We start from the raw sequence: 27,798 nt of genomic DNA, 5'->3' as shown, positions 1-27,798 counted from the left end.
TAATTGTCTTATGTTCTTTAATGTAGCGCTTATATTTCGTTTTGTATTTGCATTTATCACAGCTATACCATTTATACCAGTGAACACCATCTTCTGACAGATTTTTCTTATGCTGTTTTAGGTAGACGCATCGTTTCGTTTTAAATTCATCTCTCAGCGGATGCCATCCAGTGGTATAAGTGTCATAAGTACCCTTATGCCACTGGATGGCATCCGCTGAGAGATGAATTGTGGAATTGTCTTGTGTTCTTTAATGTAGCTCTTATATTTCGTTTTGTATTTGCATTTATCACAGCTACACCACTGAACAGCATCTGCTGACAGATTATTTTTCTTAGGCTGTTTTAGGCAGCGGTTTCGTTTCGTTCAAAATTCGCACTTATCACACTTATACCACTGGATGTCATCTGCTAAGAGATGAATTGCCTTATGTCGTTTTAGGGAGTCGTTCCATTTCGTTTTAAATTCGCATGTATCACAATTATACCACTGGATGCCATCTGCAAAGTGTTGAAGTTTCTTATGAATTTGCGATTGGAATAACTTTTAGACATTCGTTACAATGCAATCAGTGTTCAGCTTCATGAGTGTTTATAATTTACTTGTTCCCTTAGATCATTTTTGGTTTTTCCTTTGTATTTGCAATGAAAACAACGAAATATTTCCTTCTGGTGGAGTGAGTGATTTGCGGCCTGGTGTCCTTCCAAAACTGTTGCCTCCTTTGTCTTAAAGGAACAACACTCGCATCGGTACCACTCTTCATCACTGCAAAACACTGTACGTACGTTCTCACATTCTTCTTCTGTATTTAAACATCAACTTTCCAAGTGTTTGATCCACAGTAAAACCGAATCTGTTTCAAACGAACACTTTTGACAAATGTAGCTTTTCACTACAGCGTCATTTTTTGGTTGATCTTGCACACAATCAGTGTCCTTTCTGTGATATTCCCTGAAATGTTGCTTTAAAATTACCATAAGATCGGTTTCAAAATTGCAGTCCTTGCAGTAGTACTTTTCCAAATCGTTTCTTCCGCATCTGGATGATTCGAGTGGCAACCCGTGACATTTCGCGTGATTCACGACGTAGAAAAGTGATTTGGTCACGTAAGGACATCTCTTGCAATTGTGAATCTTTCCGTAGCCACATTTCGAGATACTCTCGCGTTATATTCCAAATTTGGCATTTTGATCTGATAATCAGAAAATTTTCATTTCATATCAATACAAAAAACTACTCAAAATAATTGCAAAATATAAAAGTATTGTCTTATCTAATTGTAAATTGTTTAACTGTTTTAAGTTACTTGTCTACTGTTACGTTTCAAAACTTTCCCGCCATCACCATCTCGCGGAAGACACTCGCGCCTTCCGGAGCGAGGTTTTTTGGAGGAACACGACCGTCGCAGGGGAAATAAAGTAGTGATAGTGAGTGGTGGACGCGCAGTTCAAGTGTGAAGGTGTGAAGACGTGATGGGGTCCCAGAAGTAGTGTCGTGTGTCCTGTATGGACCGACGCCTAGCGCGGATTAGAGGGCCCCTCGATGAAAAGGTGCACAGTGGTTCCGACCGTCGCTGAGTTGCGGATAGATTCTTCCCCTGATCGCTGGGACGCCGTCCCCACCTCACCAAGGAAGCGCCTCCACAACCCCGCACCGAAGGGAGGATCTTCGTCTCCGGTTTTCCTGTGGGATAAGGAGGAACTCGGTAAATTTCCTTTCGATTTCCATTTTTTTGACCAAGCGTTGTTCGTCCTGGTGATAGCGTGACCTCGACAGGAATCGAGCAGTTATCGGGACGGACAACTTTTTGTGTCCTTATCTTGCTTCGCTTCTGCTGGTTTTTGTTTTTGTGATAGGACGGCGGCGGTGAGGGTCGGAGCCGGAAGAAGTTCTCCCAGAGTAGTCCGGTTGGGTCCTCCGCGGATCGCAGTGTTTGTAAAAAGCCGGCGGGCAGGTTGCTCGGCAGGTGGTGAGGTGTCGGTCCCCCTTTTCGGGACTATTTTTCGAAGCCGAGGACGAGGGTTGACCAGTGGAGAGACGCATGTGAAAGGACCACCGTGAGGTGCTGTGTAGTTTTAAGGTTTAGGCATAAGTTAGGGTAAGTCCTAGGTTTAAGTTTTAGTTAAGTTAATAAGTTTGTTATAAATAGCTCCCGACGAGAGAGATGTAACCCGGAAGTTAATAAAGAAATTTATTTTACACTACCTACATATTTTTAAATCGCGTATTTCCTGCTCGAAATTTGACTTTTGCGTGAGAAGTATTATTTCCGCTGTCGATGGATGCTTATCTTATAACCGTTTCTTCTTATTCTCTTTTTGCAGAGGCCCGGCAAACCGAAGGCATAGAGCTATTCTTCGCCGTAGTTTCCGAAATGAGGAAAATTGATTAATAAATTGAAGGATTTGCGCCAGCATTCTCGGCCTCGGTGACCACAAGGGTTACTACCTGTCGTAATTCTGGTAAATTTTAAATTTCCCTTACTCTATTTGCAACAAAAGTTTTAAAGCTACAAGGAGATCCTACTAGCCACGCGAGTACTATTGTAGAATCTGTCCAGTAGTGGATCGTATCAATTTTGATTTTTATTATGTCTTAGTGGTATTGTTGGAGACATTTCGTATTCCTGATGAAGTTGACGGCAAATCAAAGTCTGCAGAACAATTTTGCTTGCACCTCAGAATCATAATTTACTGTACAAGTTTCACCACCAAAAATGCTAGAAGCAATGTTTTTTTTCTTCGATGCACTGCTCCACGTAACCTTCTGCCACGGAGGTGGATCTCCAGCCATGTCGTTTGAGATGTCAGTCTGGATTTTTCCGGAAGAAGCTCCAAGCTCCAAGTTTTCTGCCGCTTCTTTCACATCGTCGGGAATATCACTGTTTTCACTTACTTTGGCACCCATAATTGTTTTTTTACAAGTTTTTTTTTTGCCCATAAAAGCACTGCGAGAATGAAAGTTTTGTGAAGCCAGAGCAACATCTTCATCTTGTGATATTAGCCTACGGCTCGTTATTTAAACTTGCTCACGCGTGCAAAAAAGGGGATAAAGAGTTACATCATAATAAATAATTGTATGGTAAAATGGGATAAGTAAAAATAAATACAACTTTTTTATTTTTCCAAATAAATAAAACTTAAAAACATACTATGAGTTATGTATGATTTATTGTACGATAAAAACATAATATATGTACAAATTTTACATTTCAACAGTTTGAATAAACGAAAAACATCATGGGATGAGTTACTTTACATTATTAAACTCCAGTAAAATTCGAAAAATCGCCATGGAAAGGGGCCAAATTACTGGAGCTTTCTTTAGCAATACATTGTTATTTCACATTACAAAAATAACCGAGATACATTATGAAAATGCTTATAAAAAACAGAAACTAATAATTTAAGAGTAAGAGTAAATAGTTTTAGCAGCGATTCTTGCGAAGGAAATCAAAACCGTCACACTCCAACAATACTTGAAAAATACGCAATCATATCATAAATTTTTACACAAATATATTTTTCTCGTTAAATTACAGTGTCTATATAATGTACAGTCCATTCACGTCATTTCGGTGAAATGATTACTTTTCCTGATGGTTCTTCGTGTCCCTGATACTTTGGTTTACCATGAGTGAAAGGCAAATACCTGTACTTTATCATGTGCTGAAACACCCACAACCATAACAACTGGAAAATCTTCCGAAACTGTTACCCTACCTTGATTTGCCTCTTCATCGTGATACAGAATAAAGTAATGAAATACATCACCAATATCGGCCAGAATACTGGTATGTTGAAACAATCAAAGAACGTACAGACGACACCTATCAAGGTGCTCTTCGTCACGGAGTACCAAAACTTGAACTCCGGCAGTCGTCTGATGAACGGTCTGAACTCTTCGTTGGCTCTTGTTGGCAACTCCGGGCCGTTCTCTTCCGCTAAAAGTCCACCTTTGATTTCGTTGCAAAAAAGCGCACTCACTCACCATCGAAGTCCATTGCCGGATCGATCTTCGGCGTTAGAAATGCGATGAAGAGGTTTAAATGGTAAATGCCCAAGGCGTAAGTTACGATGTACCATCCCTGAAATTTTTTTATTCATTTATTTCCGTGTCGAGTGTGTTGCTGCAATTATTGTGGTGGCGGCAAGGATGGTAACCGATTCAGATGACACAAATAAATCGTTATTAAAACAAATGACATGTTGGCGCTTAATCGTTGAGAACAGCAAGGACAAATCAATCACTGATGAATGAAACTCACATTATTGGTAATGAAGGGTTATAAATGGGCCTCGGATTTTACGCAAACTGCTTATTTTTGCGTTTTAAAGTTAAAATACTAGATACAATCGAAGACTGTTTTTTTCAGTAGACAAAAATATTAATATCCGTCATTTCGGCCACATATTTAACCAAATAAGTCCTCATTGATCCTGAAGCACTTCAATTTATTTTATTATTACTCCTATTAATAAGTTTGTAAACGTTCTTTATTTGTAATTTAAAATATGTATGTTAAAACATAAAAATCAAAAAGTATGTGAAGAGAGAGAGGCAGACTCAAATTCATTTGAATGACGGTCACAATAGAAAAAAAATCGTAATATTTTTTGTTTCAACAAAACAGTATAAATCATGAATATAACTTATAGAGAGATACATAAATAACAGAGGATCTATATTTGATATTTTGAAGAAAGCCTCAAGCCACAGAACACTTTGTAGATAAGAATCATGAACTTTTACTTGTTGATAGACAGATTGAAAGAGGTTTCGAAAACCACAAGCATAAGCAAGTTTTGAAATAAAAGAGTGGTTTAATGCGTTGTTAAAGTCACAGTAATCTCTGTATCATGTGAATCTCGTGATCCTTCCAAGGATTCGGTTAATATAATAATTAACAAATTACGGTAAATTTGTTCGGTACATCTACGAGGGTGGTGCGTCATTTATTGTCTCCTATCATTTATTTATAATAACATCTGTAAAATTGTAGAATTACGGCAATTGTTCGGACACTTTTTTTACAGATGGATAAAAATCGAGAATTAAGTAACAATAAAATACCTCTGCCAAAAGTGTTTATCGCCACAAAAAATCCATAAGGACAAAAATGAATTATCTGCCATTATCAGGTGATTATGAATCACACCAGGAAAAAATGTACACGTTAAAAAAAGTCCAATGGATACCCAGAATCGACAACTATCGTTTGGGGCATAAGTGAAAATGTCATGTAACTACTTCAGCAAGAAAAATTATAATATCAGTTTTCTGGAACTCTGATCGAGTGCATTTGATTGATTACTCGTGGGGTGGGTGCAACAGCGAAAAATATGTTCAATTAATTTTAGTTAGGAATACTATAAATAGAGTATACATATATGTATTAGAATGTTGTAGATGTGTTTCCGAAATGTAGAAATAATTTAACTGAAAACATACTCGTAATATGCAAAAAGTCGAAGACTGAACAGAATTTACAAGATTCCCATCAATCATTCATATGAGATTTAGGAATGGTCAAATTGCTAATGACTTCCTCTGATGATAAACAGATGTTGATTACATCTACGCAACTATCATATGAAATAATAATCTTTTGTTTGGCTTACAAAGGCGAAAATCTAATGGAAATAAAATATTAACAACATGATGCTAACGTTGATATATTTATAACTAAGCTCTGCCAGATGTGTAGGTGTAAATCCATAATCCGTACTAAATCGGCTTCCTTTAATTGGCGACAAAATGTAATATGAACGACTAAACTAACCTATACATTGCCTGAAGTGGTAAAAAAAGGATTTTACGTTTTTCTTTACTATTTCTAAACTAGCAGGTGGAATATATGCGATAACCGTTCGCAGTAATTGTGACAATTTAATATTTTATCTATGGTTAAAAACTACAAAGTCGACACAAATTGACAGAGTATCCAGTATCTCAACATAACGTTGGTTTAGTACATTCTTCAATGAGCGTATAAGGATGAAAATTCCAACACGAGCCGAAGACGAGTGGTGGAATCGTCCGAGTGAATAATAGCCATTATACGCGAGTTGAAGACTATACTTTCTCCACTATACCAAGAAAAAACAATCTTTGAACATTGAATTTCATTTGATTTTTAATATTTGACCATTAAAATTGTGCCTCGTTTAGCGGTTGCTACGCGATGCGCGACTTATTCTTTACAAACGCATCCGATTGGCGATTGCCAGTGGTGGAATGTAAATACGAGGGATATGATTGGCCGACAGCCGTGGGTTTTAGTATTTTCTATCACTGGGCGTGGAATTGATATCATTCTTTCGTTGAATATCCAACAAGAAGGCATTCATTCTTTAATAGCCGTGGAGAAAATAAATTTCTATTACAATAACGCTTATCACTGTCATTTACTCATATCACTTTTACAGTCAAATAATCTTCAGTACAATCATTCCGTTTTTACGACGTACCGGTTTATTATTCGGTACTACCACATTTAAATTCATTTCTTGAAGAACTGCAGACATTATTATACAAATTTTAGGAGAATCAAATAAATTTTGGGAATATGTATAATGATCAAGCGAATTTCTTTTATGAAAAACGAAATACATAGGTGCAATAAAAATATGTAAATCCATTTGTGTATGAAATAATTAAACAGTATCAACTTTGTTTATGACAATAGTATTATGGAAATAAAAAAAAATATATATTGCTACACTTCCTTATATTTTTTCTTAATTTTGTCTCCATAAAAATCCGTGACCTGTTTAGAAAAAAACAGGTAACACATGCATTGTGTTAAAATTATGATGCAACAATGACATTAAAAGGTGTTGTAGAATGAATAATAAAATCACTGAGACAGTAGAAAAGTGAAATTATAAAATCTCCATTATGTACTGTTAAAAAAAAATACAAATATTTTTACACTGCAAAACTGTTCAGATTTATTTTTTGTAGGTGATGACTGATCACGATGAGGTAACGTAGGAGGGTCATTCTAATTTATACTTTTTCTAGAAATATATTTCGAAAATTATGTTACGTATTCCCAAACGTAAATTCACAGTTCAGCTGTACAAAATGATCAACAACAGATACAATCATCGTATCTCTACAATAATACCATGTTTATTTGTTATTTACATACTCGTATTATAGTCACGAGAAATAATACTTGACTGTATTTAGAGTTCCGTAGTATGTTGTTCTAATATGAAAAACGCACGGCAAATTGATTAATAATAAATATAATAAATAAGTAAATAACACTTTGACAATATGACTCCCACCAGCTCGTTTAAATTATTCTAGAAATCGACGAAGTACGTAGTGGTGACACAAGTGGCAAAACAATTATAGTCGTTCCAAAAGTCTAACGTAAGACTTAGTTAACGCAGGCCCTATATGGCTTAACAGAGAAGCAGGTAATGCGACATTTTCTCAGTAGGAAGTGTCAAATAAGAACCCTTCCATTATTAACGTTCAAGTGCACTATAACGTTAAAATTTTTGGACGACCATACTACGTTTGTTTATTCGGACAATTAAAATATCCACGTGCTAACTTTTAGTTGCGCTTAGTTATTGCTATTACCAGGTGCATACCAATGGAGTTTGAAATTTGTATTTGATTCAAAGTCCACGGTAAAAATGGATGACGAAGTCCTGACAACATAAAATTTCAACAAGCGTATCCGACAAATAACAATTTTATGTTTGTCATATCTATGCTAAATACATATATTCATTGTAAGTAAGTACTTTGTTTGCTGTCTGAAAGAAAATTACCGAAATGGGTTAGATAGAACTACGTAATATAAAAAACAGCTGTAAGAGACATCTTTGAAAGAAAAACTTTTCTTATTGTACAATTAAAATAAAAATTATTACAAACTGTCATTAAAAATCAACTTTTCGTGTAAAAACGCAAAAAAATTATCAAATACATATCTGCAAGGTTCAACGAGCCACTATTAATATTGTAACTAAAAAGTTAGTCGCATTACAATTACACTGACACACCTATTTAAATTTTAAAAAAATCTTTAAACAACTTTTGCTTCTATATAATTCAATAAAATGTTTAAAATAATTATGATATGGCAGTACACGTAAAACAAAAAAAGATTCTACACTTGCCACTAGGGATTGCAATCCAGCAGCGTTTTCAATCCAGCTGGATTTTTGCTGGACCAACCAGCATTCCAGTTGGATCCAGGGCGGATCCAGCAATATATTGATATTTTCAAGAAATAAAACGATTTTTTTTTAATACTCAAGAAACTTAAATTATTTAGACTGGTTACTACAAATCAGTAAAATTTCTTACACATTTAGGTAGTAAACTTAAGTTTGGTTTGGTTTAACACTTGAGATTGAGATAATTAATGTATGGGTATTTTACAGCGCGAAAACTAGGTTTCAAGCACTCAGCTTCGCCTCGTGCCTGATTAGTCTGAGTGCTGTAAAATACCTACCGAACGGCATTTGTATTAGACTTTTTCGACTGACCAAATGTTTTATTTTGTACTTTTGCAGATTTTAATGAAATAACAAATGTCAAACTTTTTGACATAAGAAGCTGAAAATTTTGAAAGTGTAATTAATTCCGCAAAGGAAATTGCAGGCACATTAGATGTACAGTCGTTTTCAATGACATCCGCGCTGTCAGAAAAAAGAAAAAAACGTTTGATTATGAGGCGAATGATGAACAAATAAATAATCCAAAAGATAATTTTAAAAAAAATTAAAGTTTGCACAAAGGCGGCTCATAATTACTTGCGGATCCGCATCGCTGGATTGCTGAATGAGGGATCCAGCAACTGCAATCCCTACTTGCCACATAATATTGCAAAAACTCCTGTTCTGCGACAAACAAGTGAAATTTCTTTTTTCCATTCTTTTATAACCATTTTTAAACGTCACTTCAATAACTTTTTTTTTGAGAGAGCGCGATAATTTCTCAATTTGCTCCCCGTGAAATCAAAATCCCTATCGAAAAGATTCAGGTCGTGGCATAAAAATCAATTATGTAGTTTCTGAGACCTGAGTAAATAAATACACTGAATTTGTGAACACGGATGCTGTACCTAATGGTGAAGGCTCTAAAAATCATCTTCAACGGTAAAAAATTGTTATCACAATCCTGGTGAGTTGTTGAATTGAAGTAAAGTAACGAATTAAAGTCAAAGTAGTAGTAGAAACAGCAGTGCTTTGAGATACAACTGTTCTTTGGATTCTTCAATAACATTTGGGCAAAAAAAAATTATTGCAAGGATTTCGAGTTTTGTTTTTTTTTTTAAATTCAACTAAAATATCGTGTAGACTACGCTTGGGCTTGGTCTTGGTCTTGTTGACACTCACAAGAAGAAATTTTAATCCATTATTGAAGAGAATGAAACAATATTTCTTTCCATCATCCAGAAGCTGATGAACCACCACCACGACAAGGGAAAGTATCTCCGTCATCAAATAAAATCGTGGCAACCGTCTTTTAGGACTGTGAAGACACGCTGATTATTTTAAAGAATGTGACACCACGGTCAATGTCACATATTTTACTACGTTAGCGCATTCATTGCAAAACAATATCGGTCAAAAACAAGCAAAATTAACACGAAAAGTGTTATCACAAGATTGTGAATATCACTGTTGTGGTCGGACTGTTATTCGATAGTGTAACTTTCGGAAATTGAAAATTACAGCTCTGATTTGCCTCCCAATGATTATTACCTCTTTGCTAAATTGGAAAAAAAAAACATCCGTAGAGTTTCTTTTAGAAAAGTATGTTCGTACCAAGAATTCACATTATTTTAACGAATTAATACAATGTATTAATTAAATGCTGTTCTAAGTGTATGGAAGTTAATTGAGATTGTGACTGAATTTTTTTGTTGACTTTAAATCAACCGAGAGATCATGGCACTACCGAAATGCGCGTTTATAAACATCAACTGAGTTTTCTGTCATTCTACTGTGCTTTTAACAGGTACCAGTTTGAGAACCACTGTGTCAGATACTAATTAATTATACCGGGTGGGGCATCGTATACGCGCACGCGAGAAATCGCGACTTCTAATTAAATAAAATTGTCGAAATTTTCCAGACTTACCTGGCTATTGGTAAGGTACATTTCATAATTTTTTGATAATTTTTCACTTACAAACAAAGCCAAAAAAATTAAAATGTAAATTTCAACCAAAAAGTCAAATTCTGATTTTTATACTAACCTATCCAGATTCACTTCCTATAATTATTTACGAAATCTACGGAAAAAAATACCAATTAGAATTAAACGCAGTTTTACATTTGAACTTTCAAAATCATTTTTATTTATGACCTGCTACTTGTGCTGTCGTAAATTTAGGTGACAATGGAAACTGTCAATTTTATGGCAAAAAGGTTTAAAACGGTCGGCTATACCTTTGTTGGGAAATTATACCATTGTGCCGTAAATCACCCGTCTGGTTTACGTTTAAATAAAAAAGCGAATTATTTAGCTAACCAAGTCAAAATTTGCAGATACAGATTCATTTAGTGTTAAAACTTTATAGGTAAATTAATAGTTAATTTCAGAAAACTAATAAAACTGTTACGGCCTTATTTATTAACAAAATTTTTTTTTTAAATTCTCAAATACAGTGCATTTTTTTTAACTGTTGCCATAGGGAATTGCATGGTAAAACTTATACCCCCTGTTAACTTTTGTTCTGATGAAAATATTCAAACCATTTTTGGAACAAAGTTGAAAGATTTTTTAAACTATCGGATAGATTACAATTCAATATCCTAAACTGTCGAAAAAGTTGTGAAAAAAATATTTGTACCACGCCGGAATAATAGTCCGTCGAGCGGCCGCCAGAATAGCGTCCTTGTCGGCTCAACCAGCAACTGCCTATCCCCACTTTTGATTTTTGTCAGTTTCATTTAAAAAATAAATAGCGAGATCTTCTGGTGGCTATGATTAAATTTCTTTATAAAAAAAACAAAACGTAAAAACGTTAACGCACAAATAATTCAACACATTAACAGAAATTATCAAAGGAATTGTTCGAAATGTTTTTCTTCGACTATTTTGTAAATGTCGCACTGGAATGGAATTTGGTCAGGTTGAGCCGATAGGGACGCTATTCTGGCGGCCGCTCGACGTACTGTTATTCCGGCGCGCTTTAAAATATTTTTTCACAACTTTTTCGACAGTTTAGGATATTGAATTGTAAACTATCCGGTAGTTTAAAAAATCTTCCAACTTTGTTCCAAAAATGGTTTGAATATTTTCATCAGAACAAAAGTTAACAGGGGGTATAAGTTTTACCATGCAATTCCCTATGGCAACAGTTAAAAAAAATGCACTGTATACCTTATCAATAATTAGTCAGGTATATAAAATTTCGCAATTTTTTTTTAATTAGAAGTGGCGATTTCTCGCGTGCGCGTATATGATGCCCCACCCGGTATAGTAAACTCTTCGACGTCTTCTAACGTCCCTATTTTCCAGGGCACTTTAATAGTTGTTTAAATGTCACGTCAATTAATGCATTTCTGGATACTCAACTAGTTGACATTACAAAAAAAAAACACAGAATAGTACATTCTTCAATATACGAAACGTACTCGTATGTATAATGACGGCTATTATTATACGCGAGTTAAAGACTATACTTTCTCCACGACTATACCAAGAAAAAACAATCTTTAAAAATTGACAATTAAAATTATGCCTCGTTTAGTGGTTGCTACGCGATGCGCGACTAATTGTTTACAAACGCATCCGATTGGCGATCTGCATGTCACAAGAGGATTTTTTTTTTAAATTTTACGCAAAAACTTCAGAGGAATAACATTTTTTGCTTCATTTGTAACCCCCATTTCTGTTATTAAAAAATCTTCTTCAACACAGAGGAAGACTTAACAACAAAATAAAAGAAAATGCAGAAAAAATATTTACTTAAAAAAAAAAAAACGATAATTGAATATAAAAGTATTCTATTAACTCTCCCCCGTTTTCTGCACATAATTCAACCCTACATCGAAGTTCTTTGAAACTATTTCGAATTTCTTCGATTGTTAAATGATGCTACAGCGTTCCTTATGCTCTGTCTCAGTTCTTCACCACTGTTAGATAGATTTTTTTTTGTAAATTAGTCACTGACCCAGTTTTTAGAACTTTTTTTATAAGTTACTGTACACCCATGGGTGATACATGTGTTGTGAAATTTTTCATTAAATTCTGTAATTATGTGACGAAAACCGATTCAACACTGAATTAAATAAATTCTATGTTCTAAAGATATTTGGAAATTATTTCTAACAATAATAAGTTGTTTGCCAAAAACCAAGGCGAACTATAATAAAATTTATAACATAAAGTCCAAATTTTAACAGAAAATGTTAATTTAAGAATGCAATATATCAATATGTATTGAGATTTTAATAACGGAAATGGTTGTTTCAAATGAAGCAAAAAAATGTTATTCCTCTGAAGTTTTTGCGTTAAATCAAAAATAAAAACAACCCAATCCGAGACCATACGGTAGAATGAAAATACGAGGGATGTGATTGGCCGATAGACGTGAAACTGATATATCCATATACAGGTCGGGCTTCGTAGACTCGCACGTGAGAAATCGCGACTTCTAATTAATTAAAATTGGCGATATTTTATATACCTAACTAATTATTGATAAGGTATATTTGAGAATTAAAAAAAAATTGTTAATAAATAAGGCCGTAATAGTTTTGTTAGTTTTCTGACATTAACTGTTAATTTACCTATAAAGTTTTTACACTAAATGAATCTGTACCTGCTAGCGCATCAAACCCTGGTGGCACAATTACAAATTTCGACTTGGCTGGCTAAATAATTCCCTTTTTTATTTAAACGTAAACGAAACGCGTGATTTATGGCAAAATGGTATAATTTGCCAACAAAAGGATCATTCACTAGTAGCCGACCGTTTTAAACCTTTTTGCCATAAAATTGAGTTTCCATTGTCAACTAAATTTACGACGGCACAAGTAGCGGGTCATAAATAAAAATGATTTTCAAAGTTAAAATGTAAAATTGCATTTAATTCAAAATCTAGTGTTTTTTCCGCTGATTTTGTAAATAATTATAGGAAGTGAATCTGAGTAGGTCAGTCATAAAAATCAGAATTTGACTTTTTGGTTGAAATTTACTTTTTTTTTTGGCTTTATTTGTAAGTGAAAAATTATCAAAAAATTATGAAATCTACCTTACCAATACCAAGGTAAGTGTGAAAAATTTCGACAATTTTTTTAATTAGAAGTCACGATTTCTCACGTGCGCGTATACGATGCCCCTGTACAGCGTGTCCCAAAATTAGCGCACTAACTACTTACTACCTTATCAAGAATGTTTAAATGAGAAAAATATGGAAATAAACTTTATTCGTCGTAATAAATTGATAACACAATTAAAGTAACGCTTAAGGTATAAGATTATATGGCCCTTTAAAAGTATTTGGCCGGAGATAAACGTTCCTTTTGTCGCAATTGCAGTAGGCGGTCAGCCCAACCATAAATCATGCTTCAAGCAATTCTGTGTTGTGAATTCCAGAGCCGGTCTCAAAACAAATGCGTACCCACGAAATTATATTTATTTATTAAATATACAATACTATTACAAATCATCTTTACTGTTTTTAAGACACAAAGTGCTAAAGGGAATTTCGTTTCAATAACAAAATTTACAATAAACATCAAAATCATGTTCTTTCACAAATTTTTAATCCCTGCCCTGAACGAAGGAAAAGGGATGCAGCTGCACGACCCCAGACAACCATCTTAACGCCAATATTGGTTTCCATTATTGGGATAATTTTAGTGCTGCCATATAATCTTATACCTTAAGTGTTACTTTACATAACATTTTTTATTTACAATGCAAAAATTTCCGATAATAATGCGGAATCTGGAAAAGTGCCCCGAATGCTTGCAGCGTTTCCACGTTGAATAGCAAGGGAAATCCTCTCGAAAAGGAATTTCTTTGATTTTGAATCGCCTGATTCCGCAATATGGAAACAATTCTTCAGACCTACACTTTCAAATGGGGGAGGGTAGTGCATCGTTAGTGCGCCATTTTTGGGATACCTGTATATCATTCTTTCATTGAAAATCCAACAAGAAAGCATTCATTGTTTTAATAGTCGTAGAGAAAATAAATAGATTTTTTTTTCTAGGAATTTCTCTTTTCTCGGATTAACATGAGCTAACAAAAATAATTGTTAAAACGCTAGCACTACATATATAAATTAGTAGAACTATTGAATTTCTTAGAACTCCGTCTTGGGTTTATTTGAATGAAACGTGACAGAACACAGACATTTTATAAAATACAGAGCATTTTCGCGAATTAAGAAGTCTTTTATATGAATTATGATTTTGTTTTGGATTACTGTTAGCAACGACCACTCGTTGGTCACCATTTATCTTTTAATATCAATAACACAACACCCACCCATCACGATTACCCATTTTAAGAAAGTGCTTCTACGGTAGGTATTTCGCATTAGCTTGAAATTAGCTGATAACCACTGCCCAGATACGTTACCTGTTGACCGTTAAATTTACAAGCCATTGTGTTTAATTAATTGCCATTAATCATGAAATCACATTAATCAAACATTAAGCTCCCGAATGGCCCACTTTTGTCGCTAATGAAAATTTCTACCAATTAACATTTATTTCCCTAACCGTTGTGTCTCACTGATGATCCAAGATCGATTTTATCCATTTGATAATTAAAACCACCGTTACGTTTTTATCTCGACTACCTACTGTTATAGACATAGTTGTTTTCATATGAGTAGCGCTGTTAGATCACTTTTCAGGTATGAGGTCGAAATTTGAAGCACGAGGCGTCAGCCAAGTGCTGCAAAAGAGGCCGAATACCTGACAACTGACAGCGCACGAATACTGAATAACATTTTTCGTGTTCGTTTGGGCAGTCTTAAAAAACATTAATTTATTGTAAATTTTGAGGTTATCTTTGACAAATGTCAAGTTAGGTATATAACCGGGAAAGTTTATACAGTGTGTCCAAAAAGTCTGGAAACAACCTAATAAAATAGTCACGAATGATTTTCGAGAAAAACGCAAAAACAGGTGAACTAGCGTTTTCAAAAAGCTTTCTGTTGATGGTATCTGTTCGCTGTTTTTGATGACCTTGAAAGAGTTATGATGTCATCAGAGGTTTTTTTTAATAGATCTTTTAATTGTCTACCCGACAGTCTAAAAAAATTTCAATTTACGTAAGAAATTTCCTGAAAAAACCCATTTTTTTAACATAATAACTTTTTTAAGGTCATTTAAATTAAAAGACCAAAAAGGAAATACCCACAGAAATCTTTTTTAAAACACTAATTGACCTGTCTTTAGATTTTTTTCAAAAATTATGCGTTACGTTTTCATTTAGGTGTTTCCAGACTTTTTGGACACACTGTATATTTAGTTATATACTACTTTCCCGGTTATATATCTCAGGGAACCAACACGAAAAATAAATAGTAAACTCGCTGAACAGTGCGATAGATTTGTGATGTGTTTTAAAACTTGTGGGATCGTATTGTTGTCAAAGATGCGAAATATTAGTTGGCATTTTATTACACATATTTAAATCTTACGTTATCTTGTCTTACGTCTAAATCTAGCTTCTCACGGTGAGCACCGAGACTCACTAGATAAAACGCCGTGGGAAGTGCTCAACACAGATGCAACAACAAGAAAATAGACAAGTAGATAACTACAAATTAAAAAAATGGAAAGAGGAAAGAAAGAGCAAATTAAGCAAGGTGATTCTAATAATGTGTTATCAGCACTACATTGTACTTATATTTTATTATCATTGTTGAGTTACTTTGAGATGTGCAAATCTGCATGTCATCATGAGTAATGATGTAAATGATAAATCAATCACGGTGAGACCAAAAGCTGTCGTAAAAAATGCATTCTGCAATTGTCACAACATTGTCGTGAATCTTGAAATATCGATAATATAATCGACGTGTTTTTTTTTCACTGTGAGGTCAATTTGAAGTGGTGGAGAAGGCAGAGATGGTACAATCAACCAATCAACAAACCGAAATAAACATGTCACATGTAAAATATGTAAAAAAAACTAAATAATTTAAAATACCTGTGCGTAAAGCACTCGAGCCATAAACACTAGGATGAGCAGGAAGGCAGAGAGCCATCGAGTTTTTTGCCATGGTACTGTCCTGTCCACCACCCCTTGGTACCACTAGAACAACACAACATCATAAGTACCTGTTTGGTGACGATGCGAATCCCGAAACCCAACAGAAGCGCCAGCGTTCCAAACCAACGGCATCTACTGTGCGGCGTCCACCTGTCCAACGTACTTTGGTATATCTGCACATCCACAACACGATCAACTCCAGAATGAATTAAACCGACCAACACAAACACGCTACTCTCACTGACTCGATTTCTCATTCAAATTAACGAGGTGTGCATTGAGGAAAAATGAAAGGGGACATCAACTTACAAAGCTTACAACACTTGACATAATTTTTGCTTTACCTGTGACAATCTCGTCCACGCTTGTGAAATTGCACTTTTCTTATTCCCTGAATTTAGTAATTCGTCTTCCATTATTACCACCACAATTTAATTACCTGGAATTGGTAAATACTATATTATAAAGGGCCGGGGATTTCACTAAAAAACTGCACAAAGACTTGTGAGCTTTTGTACTTGAAACGCTCAACGACTGTAAAATACGAACCTATTTGTACATTAATTTATTCTGTTCAATAATAACTAGAACTTATTTAACTTAGAGGTTCATTTTGGACACGTCAAATCATCCATTACAAACGGTAGAAACTTGACAGACAGTGACATTTGAGAAATTGTCCTGCCACTTTGTCCCCACACTTGAAAAAAGAAAATCCCCAAATTACATTATTTTCCTAACTTGCAACAAATCGTTAAAAATATTTGTCACATCCGATAGACACGTATATTGTTATTTCTACCTAAATTCTTTTCATTGATTTTGATAGCAATAAGCAAACAATAATGTTTTAATGAATAATAATATTCTGGGAATTTTGGTACTACAGTGGTGTGGGTTCTAGGTTGGCACACTGTGAAGTTGACATTTATTGTTTTGTGTACTGTCGAGTTGACAGGTTGTCAACTTGTTCGACAATTTTGTTACACAATGGACACCTACGAAAGTGTTATATTGGTTAAACCAGAGGTGTTCGTGTTTAATATACCCCCTAGAGCTTCCAACAGAGGCTACAGGTAAGAAACATTGTAATTCCGTCAAAGTTCAGCCGATGTTCATTTAATATCACTAATATTGTACGCCCCCGTTTCCTCTCATGAGATAACTGTTGTGATAATTTTGCAGAGCGGCGGACTGGAACTTAGCCGAGCCTGCTTGGACGGGTCGCATGCGTTTAATTTCCAAAGGCAACGAATGTGCAATCAAATTAGAAGATAAAAATAGCGGCGAACTTTTTGCCAAATGTCCCATCGAAACATATCCAGGCATTGCAATCGAACCTGTAACAGATTCTTCCCGCTATTTCGTTCTTCGTATTCAAGATGACAACGGTAGGGTTTGGATGTCACGAGACAATTTCACATAAATAACATTCACAGGTAGGACGGCTTTCATTGGGATTGGTTTTGGGGACCGATCAGATTCTTTCGACTTAAATGTGGCCCTTCAGGACCACTTTAAATGGCTGAAGAAAGAGAAACAGATTAGCGAAGAACCTAATGCGCCAGCGTTAGATTTGGGTTTCAAAGAAGGTGAAACCATCAAGATTAACATGAAAATTACTGTAAGTACTTATTTGTTTTTAACAGTCTTGCATACGACATTAAATCTTATTGTTTTCAAATCAAATCGCTATGCTAATTAGTCAAGGTTACAAGTTGCATCATGCTGTTTACCTGAGTCATTTGTGTCACTGGACAATTATTTACTAAACCAGTTTTTATTTGAGTAAAAAAAATGTCATTTGCAACATTTGTGAAAGAAAAAAATTGTAAAAACTGGTCCGAAAATTTTAAATGCGATAAAAAGCTAAGTATAGTTTTTAAAACGACTTTTGTGTAGAAAAAAGACGGCTCTGAAGGCAGCGGGAGGACCAAACTGAAGTCGGGGAACGGAGGTGGGCTCGGTCTGCTTCCACCGCCCCCTAGCGGCAAGTTACCGGCACCTCCGGGTAGTTCCCCGGCAGGGTCACCTGCTCACGCACCAAAAAGTGAAAATACGACAGGAGAAACGTGGGGCGAATTCGCCTCGGCTCAAGGAAGGTGAGTCGATGATCGATTGTAAAAAGAATGCCGTTAATTGTTTTATTTGACAGCGCCACCACACCAGTTCCTCCATCGACAAACAGTAATTGGGTACAATTTTAATTGTTTTTATAGATATTATTGTACTGTTAGGTAGTAGACCTTCTCGAAGTAGTGAATCTAGTTTGTCTGGTAACATGTTGTGATTCACTGCAATAATATCATCTATAGAAAAATGAAACATTATTTTTATTGCAGATTTACTGTACTATATTGTATAATATTATTACGACATACATTATGACAATGTGGAGATTTATTGTTCAAAGTATAATATATTGTGCTTAAATATTATAGTATTTATAAGAGTTAGAACTTATTGATGGTATCAAAGCATTTTTATTACATGTTTTATTTCATTGTTCAAATTATTGTCTAATTGTTAAAGAAATCTTTTATTGCACATTCCAAATATTTACTTTGTATTGATGAAATTATTAAGGACATTATCGTAACTAAATAAACTATTTCAGTTATAACTGTTGTACTTTATTTTAAGGGGTGAAAGTAAATAGACCATAAAGTATCAAACAATGTAATTCCTAAATAAAATCTATTGTTTCATTACATGACACTACAACGGCAATTTCTTTACAAATTTAACTTACAATTTTCAAAGCCCCTTGTGGCATAATCTGATGGTTTTGTTCGGTCGGACAGCTTCGGATAACCAGGGTCGCCACTCACGACAGCTTCTCGTGACTTGTACACTCTCCATCCTCCAAATCTCGTCCAATCGTTGGCGTTGTATTTAAAATAGTAAGTGAACCAGTAGGCGGCGGCGACTCCAATAAAGAATTTTCCTGTCAAGTAGCGAAAGTGTGTAGTACGTGGTTCTCCTAGTACTGGTCTGAGAATGTTAGCGAGCTGGTTCAACGGCCAGCGGTAAGCTCGTCGGATGGGATTGTACGTGGCTTTGTACATTTCTGGAACTGGTCGCGGTTCGTTGGGGGCCAGCTCTTGGTCTTTGAGCCATTGTTTGCGAAAGGCTCTTTCCTCATCTGTCATTCCCAAGAGACGTTCTCGCTCGTTGTTGAAGCGACCGGATATTGACATGGGCTTTACGCCCAGGTTCGGACCTTTCCCCATGTTGTCCTGCAATTAGTACGTTAGTCTAAATAACCCGTACAGGGACCTTATTATGTAATTTGGGGGACGTACAAGATTTTAGGTTAACTGTCCGTAGTTGACAGACGACAACTTTTGTTTTGTTGGTACCAAACTACCAAAAGTAGATTGGTATTCCTGTTCCGTCAACTGTCAAAAGTCAAAGTCGGTGATTCTTTAGTTTTGCATTATTTGTGGAGTTGTAATTATTTTTGAGTGAATAATAACATTCGGTGCCACTATTGCAATCTCATAAAAGAAACAAAATGACCGTAATTAATAAGGTAATATTGGTTTCGCAATTTTAAAATGGTATTTCTAAAAATGAACAAATTCAATTGTTTTTGAATGTTTGCCGTCATATTTCTAGTTTTTGTTGCTTTGCTTTTCTTTTAATGTTATTGATAGTTCAAAAAAATGGGCTCAAATATTTCCGTACCAGGACCTAGTACAAACATAGTTTCGGCAAAAGTGCCACTGAACAACATCGTTGTTGTTGGCAGCGGAAAATCTAAATCGAAATCCCGCAGAAATGATCAAGTTAAAATCTAATTGTTGTCGCTCGATTTCTCAATTCTGTTATTTTTTTTAGATGGAAGTTGATGGAGGCCCCAAGGGTGAGGGGTTTCGATCATACTACATAACAAAAATTGAAGAATTGCAACTGATTGTTGCTGAGAAAAGTCAGAATTTGAGACGTTTGCAAGCGCAGAGAAACGAATTGAATGCTAAGGGTAGGTTCAGTAGTTCTGTGCAAATGTTGTGTGTATAGTTTGTCATTAAATTTTAGTGAGAATGCTTCGAGAAGAATTGATGCTGCTTCAAGAGCAAGGCAGCTATGTAGGGGAGGTTGTTAAACCCATGGATAAGAAGAAGGTTTTAGTCAAGGTGCATCCTGAAGGCAAATTTGTTGTTGATATTGATAAAAATATAGATATAAATGATGTGACTCCAAATTGTCGTGTAGCTTTGCGCAATGAGAGCTACACTTTGCACAAAATTTTACCCAACAAGGTATAATTTTTAACATGATTAATTCAGTCAGATTTACATATATCTTGATGATTTAATAGGTTGATCCTTTGGTTTCTCTCATGATGGTAGAGAAGGTCCCAGATTCTACCTATGAAATGGTAGGAGGTTTAGATAAACAAATTAAGGAAATCAAGGAGGTTATTGAATTGCCAGTCAAACATCCTGAATTGTTTGATGCCTTAGGCATTGCTCAACCTAAAGGAGTATTATTGTATGGGCCCCCAGGTATGTATTCTGTTACAGAAATTAATAGAGTAATTTGGAAAAAATCTGAAACATACCATATTTAATGTGAGGCCAACAAAATCTCATGCAGAGTAATAAACTTGCTGAAGATAGAACAAAAAAAAGTCAAACCTCAAGTTTCTTAAAATTGTTATTCAAGAAATCCACAATGCTGTTAATGACATCTCAAGTTTCCAATTCTTCTGTGCAGAAAGGTGTACACTTGTGTAACAATTAATTTAGTACTAATTATTGAAATACCTAGTATTTGCGCGAACGTCGGTTTCGCGCACTAGTGCTTCAAAATAATCCAAAAAGCATTCGCCTTTTTGAGGATTCTGGAAATAATTTGACTTGATAATAATAAACTCTGGTTTAAAAACACCATTTCTCCAATTTGGATGATGACACTTTGGCAAGCACATGAAAAAGCGCCATCCTACTCACAAAGGGTACACTTACGGAAAATCAGCCATAATGTTCGTTTCAAAACGAACTTCGATGCAAGAAGACGTATTCTGCACATTCGCGCAAATGAAGCACTCGCTCCTTTGTCGCTCGTGCCTCAAATAATGTCCTCATGCACGAAAAATGTTTTCTCGAACTCATTTCGTAAATAACTATTTTAATGTCAGTGGAATTACAACCAAAACGATTTTTTTAATTTAGTGATTGCCTGATTTAAGTAAGATTGTTGTTTGATAAGTCTGGTCCAGTATACCTTTATTTCAATTCATATTCACTTAAATAATATCAATTTGTATTTTTGAAAGGGGTTACGAACATTTGTATGCTCATTTCGTATTGATCGCTATAAAATGTGTATTACTATCTGTACTTAGTTTACAAGTCATAATTTTTATATACCCACCCACGCTCAACGATATGAAAACTGCTATAAACGGTTGCTGACACCCGCCCGCCTCACCGCAATCGTAAATCGTTAGCACCATGAAATGTAATTATTTTGCCAGAAGTGATAATTGCACAGTTCATTCTACAATTGCGTCTTCAGTAAGCCACTTACCAAGTAGTAATGGCTACAGATTTTATTACTGTTGCGTAAATTAGCAGTAGCATTTTTAGTTGTGTTAAAAAGAATATAAAACACGTACACGAATAATTAGTTTTGTACAGTCTAATACAGTTTAAAAAAATATATTTTGCCCTAACGTCAATAGATTACTCGGGAATAAATTAAGACAAACAATGTCACGTACGAGTTTGCGTAACGTGGGCGTTGTCTTAAAAATATCTTTTCTGTTGAAAAGTGAAGTAAATTTATATTTGCTCGTAACGTCATACAAAACTAGGTGGAGTGTTTTGCTGACTTGCTTTTTAAAATAGTTTTTACTTTAGAACATAAAAGATTCATTTATGTAATTGAATCTTACTTTTGTAATGGTGTTTTAAATAACGGAGAATGGACATACAGCGGTGTGGCCTGTTTGACCGATTTTCGGCAAAAGTTTCCAAATTTAAACAGGTATATGCAACCAAAAATACTGCATTCCAGAGCATTGTGGAAATACAGCGTGATCAACAATGACTGAGTCTGTTGGCAATGAAACAATTGAAAAGTGCTGGTGTTTTTTGTCTCGTAATTCGCACTGACTGAATTTTTTAACTTGAGACAACATTTTTGGTTATGCCGGTTACGTTTATGCTATTACAAAAATGAACCTTTGATTGTAATTTTCAAATTTGCCAAATTTCATTGTTACCAACAGACTCAGTCATTCTTGATCACACCGTACGTCCAGAATCTCAAAGCCTCCTTTGATCTAAATAATTGTTGATCGCACGGTACAATGTGATTAACAAAGAAAGAGATAATAGATGATTATGGAAAACAAGACATGCCGTCTAACTTAATAAACTGTCAACTGTCAGTTTTGACATTTACATGAATTTCATTTAAAAAACTTGTTTTTGTAAAATCGTATCAAAATGAAGTCATTTATACAGTAATTTGCGGGCGTAAATAATGCCTTTTGCGCCCTAAGGCCTAAAAAAACAACAATTAATTTTAATAACTATTTTATTTGTTGCATCACATTGGCAACCAACAACATAACTCTTGATTTTTGAGAACGAATCATGTCATTTATTTTTGAAGTGAAACTTTTTATGGGAGGGTCTTGAAATTCTGATCGGCAACCTTTTTGTGTGACGAAAAGTGGTGGGGGTAAACACTGTCTCGCACAACGGTTGCGCCAATATTTCCATCTCACTTAAATGTAAGTTAATCTGTTTGACATGATACAAACATCCCTTAAAATTGTGTATACAATGTCACACTCACGGCATTTATCGATAATGTCCTCTCTTTAATCTGGAGATTTAAAAATGAACAATGAGTTACGCATTTCGATATTGTTTAGTGTTATCGTTATTTATAATTTATTTTCTTCATTAAAATATATAATTTTGTTGTGAATATGCTATTTAAAAGTGATTGATGAATAATTACAATGTTTCCCTGTAATACAAAAGTTTTACTTCTATCGTGCGTCTTTACGACACATTCTGTTTTTTCAAATAAGGTGGATTTAAATGATTTATGATTTTACAAAAAATAATGTTTGCATTTCGGGCGTGAACGGCGATTTGGGCCCTTTGGCGTCTTATAATCCCTCGGCCCTTTGGGCCTCGTTCTTATAATTCCACCGCGGGCCAAAATCGCCTCCTTTACGCCCTTAATACAAAATAGCTATTTATGCACCAAGGGCGTTACAACGATGATTACGCCCGGAGAACGATGAATCCAGCTCGAGGGCTTTAGCCCGAGAGATGGATATCGTTCGATGGGCGTAATCATTCGGTGACGCCGTGGTGCATACAAGATTTTATTTTTCACTATACGTGTTCTTAAAAAAAAAAAATTGGCATCTTTGCAATTTTGAATTGATGAGGGCGTTATGAATTCATTACGCCCGCTTATTCTTATTACGGCCTGTATTATTCCCCGGTTGTTATGGACATGTTTACGTATTTCGTATCCTATACTAAGGACAACGTAACATTTTATCTGCCCCGCCCATTTCATTTTCTTAGTTACCAATCAAATAGGTTGTTGAGACGATCTGATTTACACAGTAAAAATTTCTGACATTCGAATTGTCTTAATGACATTTTATTTTTTAGAACCTAAAACAATAATTGTGGGCTTGACAGCAAAATTCTAACCTTAACTTTTTTACGTGGCAAATGTGATGAAAAGTTGTACAGAATGAATCTGGATTTGATTCTGATTGGTCAATTTTAGTGGGCGGAGCAGATAAAAAGTTATAACGGCAATGCTATAGGAGATAAGACAAAATATCCATGACAAAATCTCATTTTCTAAATGGCAACGAAAAAAAATGGAGGCTAAGTTTACCACACAAAACATTGTTGGAGGTTTGGACAAAAGTCAAAACCTCTCTTTAACACCGCTGTCAGAGTGCTGCACGTTTTCACAAGTTTTGTTGTCCATAGCCTGCCCTTATCTCTTTTTGTGTTGATCATTTAGTATGCAATGAGCACAAGAAGTTTGGAATAATGCAAATACTTTCTTCTCTGTTGAACTTTTTGAAAAGAACTCGGACAAGTGAAGATTATTGTTTTTAAAGAAACTTCCATCGATTTCCGTTTCCCCACACTGACACTGACGTGATCACCATGTTTTTAAATTTTAAATGACGCTCCCATATTTTGCGAATTTGTATTTTTGCCTTATTAAAGAAAAAATGGTAGTGACTTCGTATTACGTGAACGGAGAGGGTTTATGATTTTTATACATACATAACCTACAATTTTTTCGCTGTTGATTTCACGTAAAATATCTGTCAAAAGACGTATCCGGTTGCCGAACAACAAAATGCTCTTGATTGTATTGCCAACTGAAACAGTCCTTTTTGATCACCCGGTAATTTATAATTAAAATTAACAGAATGGAAACATTTTGAAAATTAACTGTTGATTGTTTTTCTCCTTTTTTAAACTTTAATTTTGAGAAAAACATTTTTAAAAAATGTCAGCCTACAGTTTGTGAGAATTTTTTTTCAAACTACTGTAAATTCATCAATTTTGAGAATTTGCCGATACATTTTTGGGTTGGTTGGAGAAGAAGCTGTTAGGAAAGAATCATTTCTTCAAAATTGTTAGTTTGTACTCAATTCTAACAACAGGAATGTCTCTAAAATGTCCTCGTACATTTCACACATGGTAAAACCTCACCCATCTTCTTTTCTGCATTTTGCAACAATATGGCAACTGTTACTTTTGACAAAATATCTGTAGGTATTTGATTGTGTTTATAATTTACGGCAATAATAATCGGGGAGATCTATTGACAGCATTGTACAGGTGTTTCTGAAATACGTGTGTTAATTTTAACTGGTAATAGAACTCGTCAAAAGAAACAACTTTTCTATCTACCATTTTGCCGAAAAACGATGTTTAATTCCAAAAAAAAAATGGAGAGATTTTTCACTAAAATAGCCCTACGCCACTAAATACTGCAATGGCTAATTGAGATCAGCGCTAATATGAAAAAAACATCAATTTTCATCCAGAAAACGTGTTTTAACGCCGAAATCGAAATTCAAATAAATCTACCCGTATAGCAAAAAATCCACTGCGTAAGAATCTGGTTGTTTCACGTTTTTAGGTAGCTTAGGTTTGGAGATATGAACGGTTTTAGGAAAATCTTTCCTAGTTTTTTAAGCCATTACGCAACGTTTTTCGCCAAAATGGCAGAGAGAAAAATAGTTCCTTTTGATGAGTTCTATTACCAGTTAAAATTAACGCACTTATTTCAGAAACACCCTGTATACAAATTACACTTTGTTTTAAGAACTAATATTTTACATTTTGACATTTGAAATAGACCAAGAACGGATTTAGAATTGCATAATTCGGTATCTCTTCAGGAACCGGAAAAACGTTGCTGGCCCGAGCAGTAGCCCACCACACCGAGTGCACCTTCATCCGCGTCTCCGGCTCCGAACTGGTCCAGAAATTCATCGGCGAAGGTTCGCGAATGGTCCGCGAGCTGTTCGTGATGGCCCGCGAGCACGCCCCCTCGATCATCTTCATGGACGAAATCGACTCGATCGGATCGTCCCGCATAGAATCCGGATCCGGAGGCGACTCCGAAGTGCAGAGAACAATGTTGGAGCTCCTCAACCAACTGGACGGCTTCGAAGCCACCAAAAACATCAAAGTTATCATGGCCACCAACAGAATTGACATACTGGATCCCGCCTTGTTAAGACCCGGAAGGATCGATCGCAAAATCGAATTTCCCCCACCGAACGAAGAAGCCAGGCTCGACATCCTCAAAATCCACTCGAGAAAAATGAATCTGACGAGAGGAATCAACTTGAGGAAGATCGCAGAGTTGATGCCGGGAGCGAGCGGCGCCGAAGTCAAGGTAAAATAACTGTGTGTGTTCTCGTGGAGAGGTATTGAGCGGAAGGGTTTCAGGGTGTCTGCACCGAAGCCGGAATGTACGCGTTGCGGGAACGAAGAGTCCACGTGACGCAAGAAGATTTCGAGATGGCCGTGGCTAAAGTGATGCAAAAGGATTCGGAGAAGAACATGTCCATCAAGAAATTGTGGAAGTAATTTTTCATTTGTAGGATTGTAAGGATTTCTGTAATAAAACTATTCATCTGTGACGTAATCTGAGAAAATATATTATACTAAATGACGCGCAGTTAACAAAAATTAAACTGATCTCTGAAGGCAATAATTGAAAATTCTGCATACATTGGTTTTAAAAACTAGTTTCTTTGTGGTAGATTATTGATTTTCAAAAAGTTGATCTTTTTACTGAATACTTTGGACAATTTGTACCGGAACTCTTCAGTGTTCCGTGAGCAATTTCTTTTTGATCTTTTCCAACTCCGTGATCCTCAAGTTGACCGACTTCAGCCTCGCGTCCAAATCCTCACACAGGGGCTTGGCCACTTTGGACACAATATGCACCAAAGCGAGAGTTTGAAAGGCGTCGTTGTGCAACCAAGTCAAGCCGTCCTCGATGTTATCATCACCTTCGCCCCCATGTCTTTGTACCTCTTCTTGTGACAATATCCGCGGCAGACTCGCAATACCTGCAACAACAAAATCAACAAACTGTCAACCCCCACTTCACACTTACTTTCTAAATTGTATCTTTGTATACTTATGTTTTCTATAACTAATTCAATTTCTCTTCTTTGGTATTCCGACCCGGCTTTGTACGCCTGGAAGCACGTCACTTGAACGTGATTCCCTGTAGAACCTGTGTCACTCTGGTACACGGAAAAAATAATGCCGACAAAGAGAGGGTCCATCATCTGGTACATCACTTGCGTTCGTACATCTAAACACGATAATGTGAACTTTTAGTCATTAGGGCGTCGCGCAACTTACCTACGTGACTGGGCCATACTGTGATGTGTGGATGAGAGTGGTACCAGCCTACCACCCTCATCGGCTTATCCAACTTGTGTGCCAATTCGTCGGCGTATCCTGACGCTGTGCACAGTTGTTCCGGCGAGATTTCCACCCGGTCGGGTTGTTTGTCGCTGCGGTGCAAAATCACGCACGCTGATATCTGAGAGATGCATTTCTTCTCGTCTACCTATAATTTGACAGTTACATTGAAATTTCTTGTGTGCACGGGGTATTACTTCGCCGATCAAGAGACCCATTACTTCTTCCTTCTCTGTGGTGAGGGCGTGCTGAAGACATGCCGCGTACACGTCGCTGGTTAGCAACACTCGCTTTAAATACTTGTCCTCTGAGATCATTTTGACGTTCGATTTCTTGATGTCTGCAAACTATTCTAGTAAATCTGGTACGGCTGAAACTGTAGAAGATGCGTTGTTCGTCAATATTGTGACATTTGTGATGCAATAAAATCAATTTTCTAAGTTTGCATCATCCTTATTACGGACATTCTTGTGTTTGAGGTTATGTTTAGTTTAGATTTGTGATACTTCACTTTCACAACTTCTGTAGGGGAATTTGCTTGATTGATGACAGATTTGTATAATTTTTTTAGTTTGTCAGACTGGAAAGTGGGAAC

The 27,798-nt window shown here is 35.7% G+C and overlaps 5 protein-coding genes and 1 long non-coding RNA gene across 10 annotated transcripts; 3 read left to right on the top strand and 3 right to left on the bottom strand.

Moving 5' to 3' along the window:
• Window positions 1–181: 181 nt before the first annotated feature.
• LOC138125480 (uncharacterized) lies at window positions 182–3,166 on the top strand. 2 transcript variants are annotated; one of them, XR_011157466.1, is made up of 3 exons: window positions 182–2,098; window positions 2,325–2,537; window positions 2,600–3,014. It is a non-coding gene; the product is annotated as an uncharacterized lncRNA (long non-coding RNA). The 2 variants fall into 2 exon arrangements; XR_011157465.1 differs by having other exon boundaries at window positions 185–2,098; window positions 2,325–2,462; window positions 2,600–3,166.
• LOC138125475 (protein RER1) lies at window positions 3,152–16,934 on the bottom strand. 3 transcript variants are annotated; one of them, XM_069040813.1, is made up of 6 exons: window positions 16,777–16,934; window positions 16,572–16,666; window positions 16,296–16,400; window positions 3,991–4,087; window positions 3,723–3,943; window positions 3,152–3,668 (listed from the first exon to the last, which is right to left on the bottom strand). In XM_069040813.1, exons 2-6 carry the CDS (start codon window positions 16,641–16,643, stop codon window positions 3,570–3,572), a joined length of 594 nt encoding a protein of 197 aa, XP_068896914.1. In that variant the 5' UTR covers window positions 16,644–16,666; window positions 16,777–16,934; the 3' UTR covers window positions 3,152–3,569. The 3 variants fall into 3 exon arrangements, with proteins under 3 accessions (XP_068896914.1, XP_068896913.1, XP_068896915.1); XM_069040812.1 differs by lacking the exon at window positions 16,296–16,400 and adding an exon at window positions 16,165–16,269; XM_069040814.1 differs by lacking the exon at window positions 16,296–16,400 and adding an exon at window positions 16,165–16,269 and having other exon boundaries at window positions 16,572–16,717; window positions 16,777–16,922.
• A 207-nt stretch (window positions 16,935–17,141) lies between these two features.
• LOC138125474 (NECAP-like protein CG9132) lies at window positions 17,142–18,850 on the top strand. The gene is made up of 5 exons (XM_069040810.1): window positions 17,142–17,303; window positions 17,413–17,618; window positions 17,667–17,851; window positions 18,130–18,329; window positions 18,383–18,850. The coding sequence occupies exons 1-5, from the start codon at window positions 17,218–17,220 to the stop codon at window positions 18,432–18,434; spliced, it is 729 nt and encodes a 242-aa protein (XP_068896911.1). The 5' UTR covers window positions 17,142–17,217; the 3' UTR covers window positions 18,435–18,850.
• A 42-nt stretch (window positions 18,851–18,892) lies between these two features.
• ND-B17 (NADH dehydrogenase (ubiquinone) B17 subunit) lies at window positions 18,893–19,671 on the bottom strand. 2 transcript variants are annotated; one of them, XM_069040819.1, is made up of 2 exons: window positions 19,533–19,671; window positions 18,893–19,466 (listed from the first exon to the last, which is right to left on the bottom strand). In XM_069040819.1, the coding sequence occupies exon 2, from the start codon at window positions 19,458–19,460 to the stop codon at window positions 18,963–18,965; it is 498 nt and encodes a 165-aa protein (XP_068896920.1). In that variant the 5' UTR covers window positions 19,461–19,466; window positions 19,533–19,671; the 3' UTR covers window positions 18,893–18,962. The 2 variants fall into 2 exon arrangements, with proteins under 2 accessions (XP_068896920.1, XP_068896921.1); XM_069040820.1 differs by having other exon boundaries at window positions 18,893–19,485; window positions 19,533–19,592.
• Rpt6 (26S proteasome regulatory subunit Rpt6) lies at window positions 19,621–26,409 on the top strand. The gene is made up of 6 exons (XM_069040801.1): window positions 19,621–19,762; window positions 20,071–20,212; window positions 20,269–20,492; window positions 20,552–20,738; window positions 25,655–26,157; window positions 26,211–26,409. The coding sequence occupies exons 1-6, from the start codon at window positions 19,745–19,747 to the stop codon at window positions 26,349–26,351; spliced, it is 1,215 nt and encodes a 404-aa protein (XP_068896902.1). The 5' UTR covers window positions 19,621–19,744; the 3' UTR covers window positions 26,352–26,409.
• On the bottom strand, window positions 26,400–27,734 carry LOC138125473 (lys-63-specific deubiquitinase BRCC36-like). Its single transcript, XM_069040809.1, has 4 exons — window positions 27,401–27,734; window positions 27,141–27,351; window positions 26,887–27,090; window positions 26,400–26,839 (listed from the first exon to the last, which is right to left on the bottom strand). Exons 1-4 carry the CDS (start codon window positions 27,518–27,520, stop codon window positions 26,592–26,594), a joined length of 783 nt encoding a protein of 260 aa, XP_068896910.1. The 5' UTR covers window positions 27,521–27,734; the 3' UTR covers window positions 26,400–26,591.
• Between the last annotated feature and the right edge of the window lie 64 nt (window positions 27,735–27,798).

Source organism: Tenebrio molitor, chromosome 3, assembly GCF_963966145.1.
Source record: "Tenebrio molitor chromosome 3, icTenMoli1.1, whole genome shotgun sequence".
Lineage (NCBI taxonomy): Eukaryota > Metazoa > Arthropoda > Insecta > Coleoptera > Tenebrionidae > Tenebrio > Tenebrio molitor.
Note: the sequence above shows the minus strand (reverse complement) of the source record. Positions and strands in the feature narration are given on the sequence as shown.